This window comes from Stegodyphus dumicola, chromosome X1 (genome assembly GCF_044657685.1).
Source record: "Stegodyphus dumicola isolate Sdum_Otavi_A_Nest chromosome X1, ASM4465768v1".
NCBI lineage: Eukaryota > Metazoa > Arthropoda > Arachnida > Araneae > Eresidae > Stegodyphus > Stegodyphus dumicola.
The window spans coordinates 48,039,807-48,054,054 of record NC_140780.1 but is presented as its reverse complement, the minus strand read 5'-3'; the positions used below and the strand labels follow the sequence as shown (position 1 = coordinate 48,054,054).

At 30.6% G+C, this 14,248-nt stretch overlaps 1 protein-coding gene across 1 annotated transcript in view; it reads right to left on the bottom strand.

Annotated features, from left to right (window-relative positions):
* acj6 (abnormal chemosensory protein 6) overlaps window positions 1-11,192 on the bottom strand; it is a 126,424-nt gene extending 115,232 nt beyond the window's left edge. The window contains exon 1 of the mRNA XM_085807395.1: window positions 10,906-11,192. Within this exon, the coding sequence (XP_085663521.1) occupies window positions 10,906-11,037 (132 nt within the window). The 5' untranslated portion in view covers window positions 11,038-11,192. The remainder of the gene's footprint in view (window positions 1-10,905) is intronic.
* Between the last annotated feature and the right edge of the window lie 3,056 nt (window positions 11,193-14,248).

Here is a 14,248-nt window from a genome sequence, read left to right as displayed (position 1 = left end):
AGTTCGTTTACCGAGATTTGAACCCTGACGATATACCAGTGTTCTGTAATCTTATCTACTAAGCCACTTCCTAAGAGAAACTGACTCATATTTATATCACACGGGGAGAAAAACACGAATGCATGCTTGCAGCCATCCTGTCCACTTGATTTTGAGCCCAGGTTAAACTACCAGTTTTCAGAAGTCTTTTCTACTCGATCAGTAGTTATCACTACATATCACGAAAATACTTCATTTACGTAACCAAAATTATGCAAATTTCTTCCAAGATACATATATTCGTGCTGCATTAATAAACTGTAATTATATTTTTGAAATCTGTGTTTCATACACGACCAAAAAGCATCTTTTACGCAATGTTTTGTTCCAAATAAATATTGCTCTAATTTTACAACTCAATAATGTGCTTGCCAACGTTTCGGTATTATTTTATAGTTATCTGCAATGCATTTTTTCCATAGCTCAATATATTCAGTAGATAGATTTAGAACTTTTGAACAATATTTTTCATCTTTATTTCTAACTTACTTTGTCTCCTTTGCACTTTCTAATTTCATGAAAAGTTCTCCATGCATGCACTATTAATTAAAATTTTCTCCGCTATTAACCCGATATTGTGCCCATAAATTTTCATACAAAGCTTTTATTTATTTATTTTTCTTATAACATCTCGTGTTATTCGCTCTATCTTATCTTTGGAAAAGTAAAGTAAACCGCAGTAGATGCACATAATATTTTAAATTACAGATTATAAATTTCTCTATGTGAGCTGGCTGAAGGGATATTTTCAAGATTTTTGCTCATTTCTAACGTGAATATAATCCACTTTCCTTTGCAATGTCCTCCGAAGATGCCTCCTCTAAGTTAGACAAGCAGATTTTGAATACTTTGTGACTTTCGACTAAACAAAAACTAAACCTTTTCTGGATGCATGCATTATATGGCTATATAGTTAACTGTATCGTTAATAAATAAAGAATTTCCCTTATTATATTAACTTCTTTTGACAAAATTTATTTCTATAGGTTTTAAATTTTCTTTTTATATTTCATGCGAAATTCTTAACCTATTGAAAATTAAAAAAAGAAAAGTATCTGAAAACCTCTGAACATATTTAAATATTATGGGATATATCTTAATATTTCAATCAAATACAGGAAAAAGTATGAACATAAGCTCCAATTAAAAGTTGTCTTCCTTTTCTTAATTATGTATAATGGGAATTAGAATTTGAAAATATAAATTTTAATTTAATTTTTTATTTTCACCCTTTATCAAATTAAAAAGTACAGCTGTTACGTAAAATTTAAAATTAAGACTTTATTGTATCTGTCATTGATTTCTATAACAAACTAAACTTTTAGAAAATTAATTTTGACAATGATAACACAGCATATATAAGGAAGCACAATTCCATGCAAATTATTTTACCTTAAATTTATATTCATATTTTTGAAAATTCACTTTACTTATGACATTTGTTTCGAAATCCCATGTTTTTTTTTCTCTGCAAATGTTACCTGTAATAGATAAAAGAAGGAGAAAATCTGTAATCCTTTTAGTTTCACTTAATTTGTCACCTCCTTTTGCTAAAGATATCTTGTACAAAAGATATTTACTACCACGCATTAATTAATAGCTTTTATTGTGTAAATTACGGATTATACACAGCGGACTTTCCATTTAACGAACACACATTTAACGAACACATATGTACAACTAAATACTTTGTACAGCTGACGCTTAGTAAATTATAATGAAATTCAAAAATTAAAGTTTGTTTCTATATTATTTATTAAAGATTTAAAAAATTACTAATTTTTACTTGTTTCGCTACTACACTGTAAAATGTTTCTAATGTGTTGATCTAGTGCTATTTTAGTTATATTAGTCTTAGTCAAGACACGAACATTCGCTTGTTCATTTCTTACCCTGTCATTCAGAAAACTTATTCTTTTCTTTTATATAACACAACTAATGAATTAAAATCTGTAAAGTAAGAGATGATCAAGATATATTTCAGAGGCTATTTCACAAATGAAAATGTTAAATTCTAAACAACTTTAACATTTTGATAATCATCAATGAGCTCAGCTCCCATTCCAGTTAGCGTGTATACGAGCCAGTTTCCCTTAGAAAGTCCTCCACGAAGGCATCCCTCCCCTTAGGCAGATAGCCCTAGTGCGCTTTGCCATAATTACATACACCACCCATTCCATTTACGCACCGCAGTGGGCGCAAATGCACATAGCTCTCATTACAAATTCACGACAGACGGATATCGCATGCATTTAGGAAAAATGAATTGCTTAATTTCGAAACACCCGAAGAGTTAACTGAACAGATGTCAATACGTTCTTGTGGCTACAGGATAACTTGTTAATATAATTTTTCCTGAGAACAAAGACAGTTACTTTGTTACAGCTCCTACGGTGCCCGTAAAAATGTCCTGAACTTGAACTATGGTCTACTTTCTTTATCAATTCAAATTTCCCAATCAAAGTTTCGGAAAAAAATCATCGTTCAATCAGTTCCGGGAAATTTTGTCTTTTTCTGTTCAAATTTTCGGCGCTTTCGACTGGAACGGTGAAAATAAACAGACAGTGTGAGATCATAAAAAAAGAAAAATAATTAACTCTTTAAACGCGTCGGATATTTGCATTTTCTTGCCAATGGTATAGTTCCTAAATACGAGCCATTCGTTTATTAAAGTTTTGTAAAAACGCCAGTCCACTGCATATTCATCTTTTGTTACTAACTGTCAATGCGGTATTATCATTGAAAGTTATGAAATTTAAAATTGGCACTTAACTTTTCCTGCGGGATGACAACGTATGTTTTCCACAATAATGGAAACATCATCATATATTTCATAGACCATCATACGAAAAATTTTGTTTCAATAGCTTCACTTGATCTTTCAAATAAAGAAGTATCAACCCCAAACTTATATCGTTTTTAATGTTAACGAAAATATCCCAGCTCTATATTTCACAACGTTAACCTCAATCTGAAAGCAAATTTTATCTGAATATGTATAAAAATTGCTATTTGCTTAACATGGGTTTAATAACTAATTTTGTGAAATAGGCCAGCTATAACTGATCTAAATGAAAAACCTATTCATATGACAAATAAACCGCCAAACCGGTATAGTGATTAGCATCGCTGCCTTCGATGCCAAATAAAATTACACAGCAAATTATTACTGTACCGTTTAGGTGATTAATGCCGTACGCAAGTATTCATTTCTTAGTTATATTTTAAGGAAAGTTGACATTATTTATGTGTTGTTATTTAAGTGTTGTTGTTATTGTTCAATAATGATCACTTGTCGGATCTATTAGTCACCAAGCCCTCGAAATTCCTCATGGCAAGGAGAGCACGATTACGCCTGTCGTTGGCAAAAGTCTTGAGCACCTTACAGGTGACAGTGCGATCTCCCCCACGATTTTTATTGAGAGCAAACCGGGGGGGGACTTCGAATCCCGGGAAAAGACATGGATGTGTAGTGTCCTTGCGGCATGGGAGCACTCTAAATATGCGGAGAGCAGAAAGTCCTTTGGAGAGGTTATTGGTAGGGGAAGAGGGGTGGGAAACCCTCAGACCAGTCCCCCCCGGATTGCTCTCAATCAAAATCGTGAGGGCGGAACTGAACTAAGTCGAACTGTCACCTGTAAGGTGCTCAAGACTTTTGCCAACAACAGGCGTAATCTTGCTCTCCTTGCCATGAGGAATTTCGATGGCTTGGGCTGACTAATAGATCCGACAAGTGATCATTATTGAACAACAACAACAACACTGATAAATAATGTCAACTTTCCTTAAAATATAACTAAGAAATGAATACTTGCGTACGGCATTAATCACCTAAACGGTACAGTAATAATTTGCTGTGTAATTTTATAGCCGAATCTTAATAGCAGAACAAGGAATACATGCTGTAAAAAGACGATAAGTTTTAAAAAGCAGAGAAATTGAATAACTTTTATTTGCATTATTTTATTATATTTTATTATATTATATTATAATTACATACATTTTACTGCTTTATGAAGTTTTTATCAAAGGTTACTTAAAAAATATCGTGCACTTTTATAAACTGTAATAAATAAGAAGTGATTATTATTTGAAATATGCTTTTTTAAAACTTCTATTTTCGTTTCGAATTTTTACAAAAGTTTAGTTTATAAATATATATTTATATATATGTAATAAGAAAGATTTCATTCAAATAGAGGCTCGTTTTTATCATAATGATTAAGTTGCTAGAAACACTAGCTTATTAAACATCTTATCCGAGAAGAAAATTTAATTAAAGAAAAATACAAATTCATTTTCGTAAATTCAGGTTAAATTCAAATTATCAATACTTATCACAGAATTTTGTCAGATTTTCTACTTATTTTAATATGAACAAGAGCTGCCATTCTTTTTGATTTCATTTATTTTTTTTCTGGCGAAATTCTTTTAATTACATTTCTTAAAAGTTCCTTGACATGATGTGCTGTAAAATTAGTTTTACCAGTTACATTTTTGAAAATGTCGCGAAATATATTTTAGTGTTTTGTCAAGTTCCACTCATGCTTTAGTAAACATATATCTGTGTGGTAAATACGAACTTTCGTTAAACGTAAGTAGTTACATAGCTCAGTATATGATAACACATCCAAACATACACTGAAGAAAAATGTAATTATTTCACTGAGTACAGAAGCACACAATTCCTGATCCGCACTCTTTCACAAAGGCATCTCTCCCCTTAGGCAGACAAACCTAGTGTTCTTTGCGATGATTAACAATAAACAAACCAAACCTAATCCGCACTAAAAAATATTGTATTTCAATGTTACTCTACATTGCAATCCAAAGAAACTTCTTGCATTTACAAAAATATAATTTACTACTTCAAGATTAAAAATCAGTAAATATATGCCGTCATAACTTTCAATTACACAAATTAAAATTAACATTATGTATAACAGAATCATTGCAATTTTTAACAGTTACAACAAGATTTTCTAGTTAGTAGTAAAGTTACATGAAAACGTTTGTTTTTCAAATGGAATTTTTAACTGTTTAAAATACAGCTCAGTTTGTTCAGTTTAGTTTAGTTTATAACATAAAACTAATGTCAAAGTACAAACTCGTCCTCTAGAGCAGCTTTCTTAGCAGCTCTCAAGCAGATAAGGATAAATATTTTCTCTGATTCTGACTTATTTAATGATCAGTGACTTTTAAAAGTGCACCAGAAATTCAGAACCTAATTCCAATGTGATCTATCATTTATAAAAAATGTTGTCATAATTTATATTGTATACATAGATTTGTGGAGTAGTTTCATGTTTGGTTACTTTCTAATACATGAAAACAGCTGTTTGCATGCAGGCTTAAATATTTAAATCAACATACAATGATTCGTTCTGAAAACAATCTAAAACAAGACAATCATTTGGTGGTATCACTAGTTTACGTACTCGTAAGTTTACCTCACATGCGTAACGTTTGATTTGCCATTAAATTGTAGGTTTATATTAGACACAGGATTCATATGAAATGGTCCGTCAGATATGAATCTGAACACAAATTATGCAGGAAAATTACAGATACGTATTTAAAGGGTACTTATTTTGAAATCAACTTATCAATTAACTACATTTTGCAAAAGAAACTTCAGAGTTACCTTTAGTAAAGTCTAAATTTCCAAATACATCTGCATAACTCATATATATTCGCTCACTTCCGTATGTATGCACGTTTGCGTAAATGTAATCTAAAAATAATTTCATTCATTTGTAATGATTTATTTCTATTTGAATTTATTTTGAATTTAAGCACCAACAATAAGTAGCAAAGTATTTAAATAATACATTGTTTAAAAATTATGTGCGTATTCATATATTATATGTGTGTGTGTAATTTTTAAACGGTATATGAATCAAATACATATATATTCATATATGTGCATATACTTCTATTTTATCAAAATTACGCATAGAAAGTGGCCAATGGTAAATAAGTAGACTGATATTTGATGTTCGGATTCCATTTAATTAACTACCAATGCCCCCTTTAGTAAAGTGATTAACAAAGGTTAGCTACTACACCGTAGTGTAAATCCCAAAGAATTCAAAACAACCCAGGCCAGCGGTTTCGGAGAACAGACCGTCGAAATGGCCGATGAGCTTGACATCCTGCACAGATTGCCGTAATGGGTAATTTGTGCAAGATGTGCGATAATTAAACTAAATGAGAAATATTAATTAGCTATTATAAAAATATAATTTCCATTTAGAAATAATGTTAATTTTCATAATTTAGATTTTAAATCAAAATTTTAAATGATATTTAATTTTTCTTTAATCATATTCGCCACGATATACTTACTGGCACGAATCGTAATGTGTACCTAAGATGAATAATTCATATATTTTATGCTATTCAATTCTATGATGTAATATTATACCATTTTAATAAATTATATTACACAAAGTAACATTTAATTGACATAAATAACAAGCATCAGAACGAAACTGTACCTTTCGCATATGTGCAGTGGTCAATAAGTGGCAAAGTGGTTAAGTCAAACGCCATTTAAATATTCTTAGTTTCTGTGTGTAAGGGCATATATATATTCTTGGAATTACGCATTTGTTATCTAGATTTAGAATTAAATTTGAGGCTTTACCCTTTTGTGTAAAAAAATGAAAGTAATAGATACATAGAATAAATTTTAGATTTTATCCTTTGTAAAGAAATAGAATTTGAGATACTCAGGATATTGAATTTTACATTCATAGAAATTGTCAGATAACATTTATTGATCTTGGTCTTTTTATAAAGATCCTGAAAAGTATATATTTTTGAAAAAAAAAAAAAACTCTTAGCGTGTTCTTTAAAGTTTTAGAATTATCTGAATAATACCTTACTATATAAAGTTCGATCACTAAATTCCTACTAGAAAACTCAGAAATTGAATTAAGTTAAAAATAGTTTATTAAATCAATGCGATTTATATAATGATTAATTATAAAAACTACTTTAGATTTACAGACCTTGTACTTTAAGTCTTTTAGGTAAATGAGTTTTCTGGAGTCCCCATGCTCCTGTTGTAATATTTAGTACTCTACCGGTAGAATGTTTTTCAGTTCATTGTGCAATAAACAAATTAAGAAATTTTCAAATCAGTTATGTTTTCTGTTAACTTTGATTATAAACACAGTTTCTGTGAATAAGTGCAGCTTGAACTCTGCCTCTAAACTAGACTACATGAAGTTTTAATTTTTAATGTATAAATTAGACAAATAACAATATGTTAATAATTTACGTGCGAAAGCGCTGTGCGATTGCTGGTTGTCCCACGATTAATTTTTAATAATTCTTTATTATAGGCTGATATATTATTCACCTTATGATGATCTAACAACTTCAGGACTTCTGTTATAGAGTTCCTCCACTTTTCATCATTCTCTTCTCATTTTCCAGTAAAACTTTAATAACTAAGTACAAAAATTGTGTACAAAGCTTATCATGTGCCTAACAAAATTGTGCAATTGAATCTAATTCTCCTCCTTCTACAATACCTTCACATTCATTCAAAATGAAATTTGGTATAAACGCGCAAATATTTTTCATTTAAAATATTACTTAACAATCCTTATTCACAAGCTGCTTTACTAGAATTTAAAGGTGTTATTTGGTAAGGGTGACTGGAGAAATCTAATAATTTCTTTACATCATTAAACATAATAAATATTGTGTAATCAATATGAAATCCTTCCCTTACCCTGTTATAAAGTAATTTCAATTTCACTGCAATCATTTATTAATTTGTAACAAATTCTTAAAGTAGTTATTAATTATTGTGTAAAAATAAAAATAAAAGTTATATTTTTATTTCACTTTCTTTGACAAATCACATGAATTAAATCCTTTCACATGCCTAAATTAAGAGCAAAACCGCAACTGTAATTATTTCTAAGTTCGTAAGTTTCAGAAATCTACGGTTAATGGGTATTCATTCTTAAGGAGAAGTTCTTTCAAAAAATAAGATTAGTAAGCGCTTCGTTTCGGAGGCACTTCAGCCGTATGACCAGCTGTCATTAGATGAATCTTTAAATATCTTCCATGTGCATTTTTAATGACAGCTTGTCTTTCATAAAAATGTTTCTAACAAAACGTGAGAAATGGATGTAAAAAAGTAAAAAGCTGCTTTTTGAAGACATTAGGAGAGTGCATAATACCTATTTTCCAATTTCATAACATAGTTTAAGTTAATTATTAAAAATCAAATTATACTGAGGAAACTCTTAATTACTATTTACATTTGCTTTTCAGAAAATGCCATAATAAAAAGCAGTTTATTCGCACAAAACTCTGAGAAATATTTTAACTTACCAGTAATATTAACATAGAATTTAATAATTAATAATTTAGTGTACGATTTACTAACAGATCCACGAAAGACTTTTTCCGCATTCCAATTATTCGAGTCCAACTACTGGAAACACATTCTGTGTTCAGCAAAATTACAAATCTCATGAAATCAAAATAAAGCATATAATCTTTTCCTTAGTCAAATATTTCCATTTTTTTAAGTAGGTAGGGAAGATGAGAGTACTATACCGAATTTACTGAATTGTTCAATACGTCTAGTGTTGATGATCTCTTCACCATATCATTCAAAAACCACCAGCCTATCAGGAATTATATTACAACAGTAGGAGCACTTTTAAGTATTTTCCACCTTCTTTTAAGAAGTAACTGCTGAACTAAATGTAAAATTCAATAAAATAAAGTATTTAAACTATATGCAAGAACTCTTAAGTATAATACAGTAAAATGCATAGCTATTATATTGTAGGCCCATCTAAGATTTTAAAAGTAGCGAAAATGTGAAACATAAATTTCCGAAGCAAACGAAAGATTTACATGATAATGTCTTTTTCGTTAAATAGCCTTTGTTATACTCATTGCACATTTACGAATTCTCAACACTATTTATACAGGCTCCTATAGCTGAATCTACCTTCTGGCAATGTATGTAGCGTATCGCGGAAAGTTAAATAAATGTACAAATTTAATCCCCGCCAAAGTATGTTTCTTATTATAGATAGATTTCTGTAATATTTTCATATTAAAATACCATATTTAAAATTCTGAGTTATTATATATAACAATGATAAAATTAATTATTTAAAAATCTACACTATTTCTCTACATATTATCTGTTTTTCACATAGTATATTAAAGGTTTCAAACTGTGTGCTGTTTTAAAATGCGCAAAAATTATTACTTTTAATTTTACTTGAATATAAGCTGCTAAACTGTTATAATGATAAATTTTATGCTTAACCCGTTCCAAATAATTTTGATATGGAATTTTCAGTTAGTTGTTAAAATAAAGAAACAGTAATAAGACAAATTTAATGTACTAGGATAAAAACTAAAAAACTTTTTAAAATATGAATTTTAAAAAGATACACAGAGAACCAGAATTTTTTGTTTTAAAATTTTATGAATATGTTGAATTGTAAACGATTATAACGGCATAATGGCTCACTTGATGTTATTTTTAATTAGAAATATGTTTATAAAAAGGTTTTTTATGCAATTTTACGGTATTAAAATGTAGAACGTATGTTATATTACAACAACATATAAATTATATTCCATATTAGATAGATCATGAATTTTGTTTGTTTCTGCTTCGCAGTAAATTATCTAAAAGAATAGCTTCAAAAGACATTTCCCAACCTTAGTACCTTAATTACGTAAGATATATAAATAAAAGGAGTTTTTTAAAAAATGCATCTAAACTTAGCTAAATATTAAAAAGATTATTCTTATTTCATTACAGTCATACTTTATTTTCAAAGAAATGGAAATGATGCTTTCATATCAAATGTCAACCATAAATATTTTTTTATCTTATTATTAGCCTTTATTAAATTTTAAACTCCTACTCATTAAGGCTTACAACTGCCGTCACGTAAATCTTGCGAAAAGATAAGACAAATTCCATTGTCTCTCCCATTTCGTCACATTCTAAAAATACTCTACCAGCAGTGTAAATACTTAATGCAGCCTATAAATATTTAACTATATATCAAAACTATTATTTGAGAAAGACTGAGCAGTAAGTTCTCAGGTTTCAAGGCTTTAAAGAGCTTCCTGATGAATCAATGCGAAGGTCTTTTCATTAGCCGGGGTTTTCCTTTCGGTAGCATCAGATACCCGTTTTCATTTTCATTTATTAATACACAATTTATAAATAATTTACAACAACGTATTTAAATTATTATTTGTGGCTTTTCATTGTAAATCAAGAATATCCAGCTATTTTACTCATTAAATTAAGACTGAGTATTAAAATTACAGGTGATTTGCTAATGATATGACTATTAAAAAATTTGTATCGTTTATACGTGTTACAAACATTTCATTTTAATTCCGATTCAAACTAATGGGAACATAAACGATTCAAAATGTACATACTGTACTGAAACAAAACACTATAACACTAGAACGGTAATAATAAATATTTTCATTGTCAACAACACATTTTTCAACTTCCAGCGAGTTCCAAAACGCAGTTCTACTGCAATTAAATAATGTTTTCTCTAAACACTCTCATATCACACAAATAGTTTTATTTCGTAAACAATAAATATTATAACAACGGGAAATCACATATTGTAATTTATTCCAAAGCTGAAAATATTTTATATTAATTATATATAATGCTATGTGATTGTTTTGGTAAAAAAGATATAGAGGCTTGGGGCACTGTTTTAGATTGATTATTAATTAAGACTGTTGGGGAAACCCTTTAAATATCAATAACTTTTATTTTTCCCTCTCTCCAGGTGTGTAAACAGGTATGGAATGATCTTCTCCACTTACCCCAGGATTTCCCATGCAATGCCTTCTCATCGGGTCCGCACTTCTGTAGGTGGGGGAGTAGCGACCAGGGAAACATGTCCCTGTCCCCGTGTTTATGGGGGGCGGTAAAGGAACATGTTGCTTGACGTTCATGGCCGTAGATACACTCAGCCAATCTTCCTCACAACACACTTCCCGCTTTGGGAAAGCCAGGTTCGTTCCAGCCACTGCTAAGCCTAAAACGGAGAATGCCGAAAAGAGGGGAGGTTTAGTGGGCGGATTCCGGAGACTGATGTGGTTCGGCAGCAAACTCAACCGAGTTCGGTATTCTCCTATGACGTCAGCTTATTTATGTACGCGCCTGCGCGCTGTCATCCTCTCCCGATGCTCCTTTCGTCTCGCTCGCTGTCTTTATGTGCGGATGTCGCGATCAAGGGTAACAGTGGATTACATATTTATGTACAGTGCTCATGCTGCTTAAAGTGTGGTTTTTTAATGTTTTGTTTCGGGATGAAAATTAATAAGCGTTTGGATTTTGACGATTAGATGAAAAGGGTTTTTTTTTTCCTTTCTCTCCATGTTGCAAAGCTACAAATGCTATCTTAAAGTAGAGAATTTAAATTCTCGTTGTATGAAATGGGATTAGATGCAAAAATTCCGCATGGAATTTAAATATCTTTTTAGGGAGGAAATTGTCATATAAAGTTTTATATTTCCTTAAAAGCACTCGGGGAACAAAATATGCGCAGTATGAAAGGGAACATGATATTGTTCGCTTTTGTTAAACTATTACTGCTTCAAAATTTAAACGTAACTATATAAAATTTTATATTTTACTGAAAGAATAGATTCTAATTTGTTTTTTCGGGATTTTGTGATTTAGAACTTACATTATTAAGAGATGGAAGATACGTAACACTTGTTACCTTTCCCATTGTGTAGTGAATAGGTGAATCTGTTTTATCAAAAGTCATTTATTTTCCTTTTTACAATGTTTAATAAGAAAACAGATGTGAAGTATTCGCAAACATTAATAGAAAACTTGCGTATAAACATCTCTTGATACCTCACAAATTTTTAATGATGTCGTTAAATTTTGGAAAGATGAATCTGAAAATTTGGTATTATTTCTATTTTAATTAAATTAGGAAATATAATTAAAACAGAAATATAAATGTTAATTGCGTTACAGAGACATTAGGATTATTTTGAAGCAGAAGACTTGAAAAATGAGCAGTGCCCTCGCCAGGACTCGAACCTTTAGAATACGCGTCGAGTGTGCTGGCCTTACACCACGAAGGCTTGCTAAGAAGGCGGGAGAAATACCTTATAGCGTAAACGTCCTTTCATTGCAGACTGCAAAATCTGAGTTAAGATATCGAAATAAGTATTGAAAATTCGCTTATATATCCTGTCTTTTAACTGCAACCTTGAAGTAAATGCATTGTACGCAAACATATAATAATTTAATTTTTAAAATTTTCATTAATCATTTCGAGATTACGTTATCAGATTTAAAGATATGATAAATGCCAAGCGCCTAGGTCCATTATCAAAAGTTATAAACATATTTTTAATAATTTTGTAGTAACAATGAAATTAGTTCTTGTCGAATTTATTTATAACATTGTACCCCCTCTGTCCACACGAAAATTTTATATTAGCCCTTTCAATCAAAGTCTGATGAATGAAGAGCTTTGTAATGTTAATTTTTATCACAAAGAATAAGGAAGTATTATGAGAGATTATTAAATTTTCCAATCTAAAACATGCTTATAGAGTTCATAACTTGTTATAATTTTTAATTATTTAAAAATTCCTTAGAATACCTTTGTTTATGAAATATTTATACTTATATTACTAAGTGATAATTTAGGAAGTATTAAAAGCTTGTAGAGTCAATAGGCTATTTTCAAGCAAGAGACAAGAAAAATGAGCAATTCCGTTGCCGAGACTTAAACCTAGACCTCACGAATACGCGCCGAATGTATTACTGTTACACCACGAATTCATGAGGAAAGGAGGGAGAAAATACCTTATGTACTCCGCCTTTTACAGGGCGACTAGACATTAGGGGACCCAATTGCCAACTCCTGGTGGTGGCGTATTATCATCCACCACCTTTTAGTTCGGGCACCACTTTAGTGTCATCAGATTATTTTGAAGCAGAAGACATGAAAAATTTGCGGTGCCCTCACTGGGACTCGAACCTAGACCTCTCGAATACGCGTCGAGTGTGATATCGGTAACACCATGAAGGCAGGCGAAAAGGAGGGAGAAAATACCTAAAAGCTATAAGAAAAAGAAATTCATGAGAATGTTATTCCTATATATTTCAGTAGCTATTCCTTCAAAAAGGGCACATTTATGTCCCTCTACCTAAATATAAAATAACTTTAACTGCTTAAAGCTGTTTTACATGAGTTTAAATTGCAATCCTTTTGCATATATGCAATAATATATTAATCAATCTTGAATTTTCTGATGAATTCATCTTTTTTTCATACCATACACTCAGTAATCTATGGATTGAATCCTGTCTTAAAATGAGTCATACAAAATCTGACTTCACGAGAAAAGATCAAACCTATTTTCATCCGCAAGTGTTGAAAAAAGAAACTTTTGTGTATTAGACAAATAACCAGAATCAGAGAAACAAAGCAGTAGGTAAAATCCGATTTGATATCATCGTGCCTGTAAAACGGTTTTCTCATTGCATGCTGTATACTTGCTGTGTAAACAACATACCGGCTGCTAGTTCCGTAATGTCGGTTCCCCGTAATGTCGGCCGAATGAATTAGACCTTGGTTTAATACATCCTTTGAAAGCAAATGCAATTAACATGACAATTATTTTAAATTTATTATGATTAACTATTATGTTCCTATGCGTTTAGGAGGACTAATATAAATTTCTAGGCCAAAGATCAAACAATTCATTTCATGCTGTTCTAATTTCGAATCAAGGAAACTTTCATTTAGAACTCATTTGGATGCTTTTACGATTTCAATAGTGCTGTAGCATATTTTTAACATAGTTTCAGCCTTTATTTTGATTTGGATACTACAGGATACAGTAAAGTGCTTTTTTATTTTTTATTTTAATTTTTATTTATTTATTTATTAAAAAACTTTTAAAAATTAAACTTATTAAAAATTAAAAATGAATATTCAGTATTTTTCTGTCCTTGTAAATTTTAGGCACTTAGAAGTTTCAGAAATCCAGTAAAATATAGCATTATAAGCAGGAGCTTTAACTGTACAAGCCTAACAGCGGCCGAGCGGTAAAATCTCTGAACACTGGTCGTTCTGAGGTTCGAATCTCGCGAAAGGGCTGGCTGCATGGTTGTTTTCATGGTTTTCAC